Here is a 2,032-nt window from a genome sequence, read left to right on the forward strand (position 1 = left end):
GCGAGCCCACCGGCCTGCGGATGCCCTCCCCATGCTCCCCCCCTCTTCCCACCCCCCCTCCCCCCGTCGAGGGCGGTGGATACCTGTCGCGAACCTTCTCTTCACCAGGGACATGCGGTAGCCGCTGCCCACCAGCTGCACGTCCACGCCTGACAGCGTGGCACCCTCGCTGGTGAACTGCGCGGCCACGGGGCTGGGGGCGCTGGGCCCCGACAGCGGCTCCCAGCTGGCGGAGAGGCGGCCGGAGCCTGGGGGGGGGCCGGGGTCAGTGCGAGCACACCGGCCTCCACGCGGGGGTCCGGGCGTTCCTCGGCCCCCACCGTCGGGCTGCGTAGCCCGTGGCATCGGCTGCCCGTCCCACACCCCGGGCCTCCGAGCTGCCTGGCCACAGGGCGCTTAATCCGTGCTACGTCTGTGCGCAGGGCACCTTCCCCGCAAGCCTCCACTCCTCATCCCCGCACCCCCTGCACCCCCTGCCCCCCCCCCCGTTCAACCTCCCCCCCACCCCCCCCCCCGCCCCTCCCCCCGCTCACCCCCCGCCTCCGACACGTCCGGGAGCTTCCAGGCGAACCGCTTCTCCTCCAGGCTCCTGGCGGGAGACGGACCGTGATGGCGGGTGGAACCACACCCCGCGCCCCGGCCCCCCCTGAGCCCCGCACACCGCCTCACCACGTGGCGGCCGGCTGCAGGCGTACGTTGGTCACGGGCTCCGCCACGGGCAGCAGGATCTGGACGTTGGTGAGCGGCGTGGCCACCGCCGTGGCTCCTGTGCGGTAGCCATAATCCACCTGCACCTGCGTGAGGCCCGGCCCGCACTGCCAGCGCGCGCTGAGCTGCAGAGGCACCGACTGCGGCCCGGGGCGGGAGAACTGCAGGGGGGAACACTGTCAAGGCCTATGCCCGCCCCCGCCCCCCACGGAGCCCCGCGGCCGCGGCCGCCTGCCCCGCGCATCCAGCAGAGGGCGGGAGTGCGTCATGCGCTCCTCTGGGCAATGGGGCGGGGCTCCAACGCAGTTTGCATACTAGAGGCGGGACTGACCGGCATCGGCCATCAGGCTCTCCAGCCACGCCCACCGCGCTCCTTTAGCCTCCGGCCAGCAGTCTCCCAGCCACGCCCACCGCGCTCCTCAAGCTCTCACTGGTTATCAGGCTTCCGGCCACGCCCACGCTCCTCCAGCTGTCAGTCCCAGCCACGCCCACCCTGCTTCCCCAGCTCACTTTTAATCAGGCTCCCTTCCAGCCACGCCCACCGCACCCCACCAGCTCTCACTGGCTGTCAGACTCCATTCCAGCCCCGCCCCGGCCCCGCCCCTCAGCCCTCATTGGCCGGCCCGCCCCGCGGCCCACCTGGTAGCGCAGCAGCACCACGTTGTAGTAGGAGGCGGCCGGGTTTTGCTCGGCCTGGCGCTGCAGAGCCTCGGTCAGCGCCGCCATGTTGAGCCAGAAGTCTCTGGTCTCCGGGTCGCTCTGGGAGGGGTCACTGCGGGGGACACGGACGCTGACCCCAGCCCGGAACCCCGCCCGCCCGCCCGCCCGCCCGCCCGCCGCGGCGCCCACCTGAAGAGCAGGTCGGCGTTGGGCTGGAACTGCTCCACGGGCGCCGTGTGCACCAGCCGGAAGCTGAGCACGGGCGGCGGCGGGCTCCCGCCGAACACGCGCACGATGCCCGCGGGGAAGGTCATGGTCAGCTCCCCGGTCACGCGAGCCAGGCAGCTGGGGGGGGACGGAGCCTGGCACCGGGTCCCGCGGGCCCGGCCCGGGGGCTCCGCCCGCCCCTCGGGGCCTCGCCCGCGCCGCGCCACGCACCTGGGGCTGTGGCCGCAGAAGTAGGCGTGGACGTACTCGGTGAAGGCGGTGGCCACCGGCAGGGCGTCCTGGGAGCCCAGCACCACCGGGCTGGGGCCCCGGGAGACTCCTGTGGGGGAGCGGGGTCAGCCGAGCGGGAGGGCGCGAGTGACCCCACCGTGTCGGCCCCGCACCCCCCGCACCCCACGCACCCTCGGCCCCGCACTCACATCCCCGTTGAGGAGCT

General features: G+C 74.1%; 1 protein-coding gene across 1 annotated transcript in view; it reads right to left on the bottom strand.

Moving 5' to 3' along the window:
* Fcho1 (FCH domain only 1) overlaps positions 1-2,032 on the bottom strand; it is a 14,648-nt gene that overhangs the window by 1,468 nt on the left and 11,148 nt on the right. The window contains 6 exon segments of the mRNA XM_013028335.1: positions 53-248; positions 534-589; positions 670-869; positions 1,348-1,480; positions 1,558-1,713; positions 1,807-1,915. Coding sequence (XP_012883789.1) covers positions 53-248; positions 534-589; positions 670-869; positions 1,348-1,480; positions 1,558-1,713; positions 1,807-1,915 — 850 coding nt within the window.

The sequence above is a fragment of the Dipodomys ordii genome, unplaced genomic scaffold, assembly GCF_000151885.1.
Source record: "Dipodomys ordii isolate 6190 unplaced genomic scaffold, Dord_2.0 Scaffold108, whole genome shotgun sequence".
NCBI lineage: Eukaryota > Metazoa > Chordata > Mammalia > Rodentia > Heteromyidae > Dipodomys > Dipodomys ordii.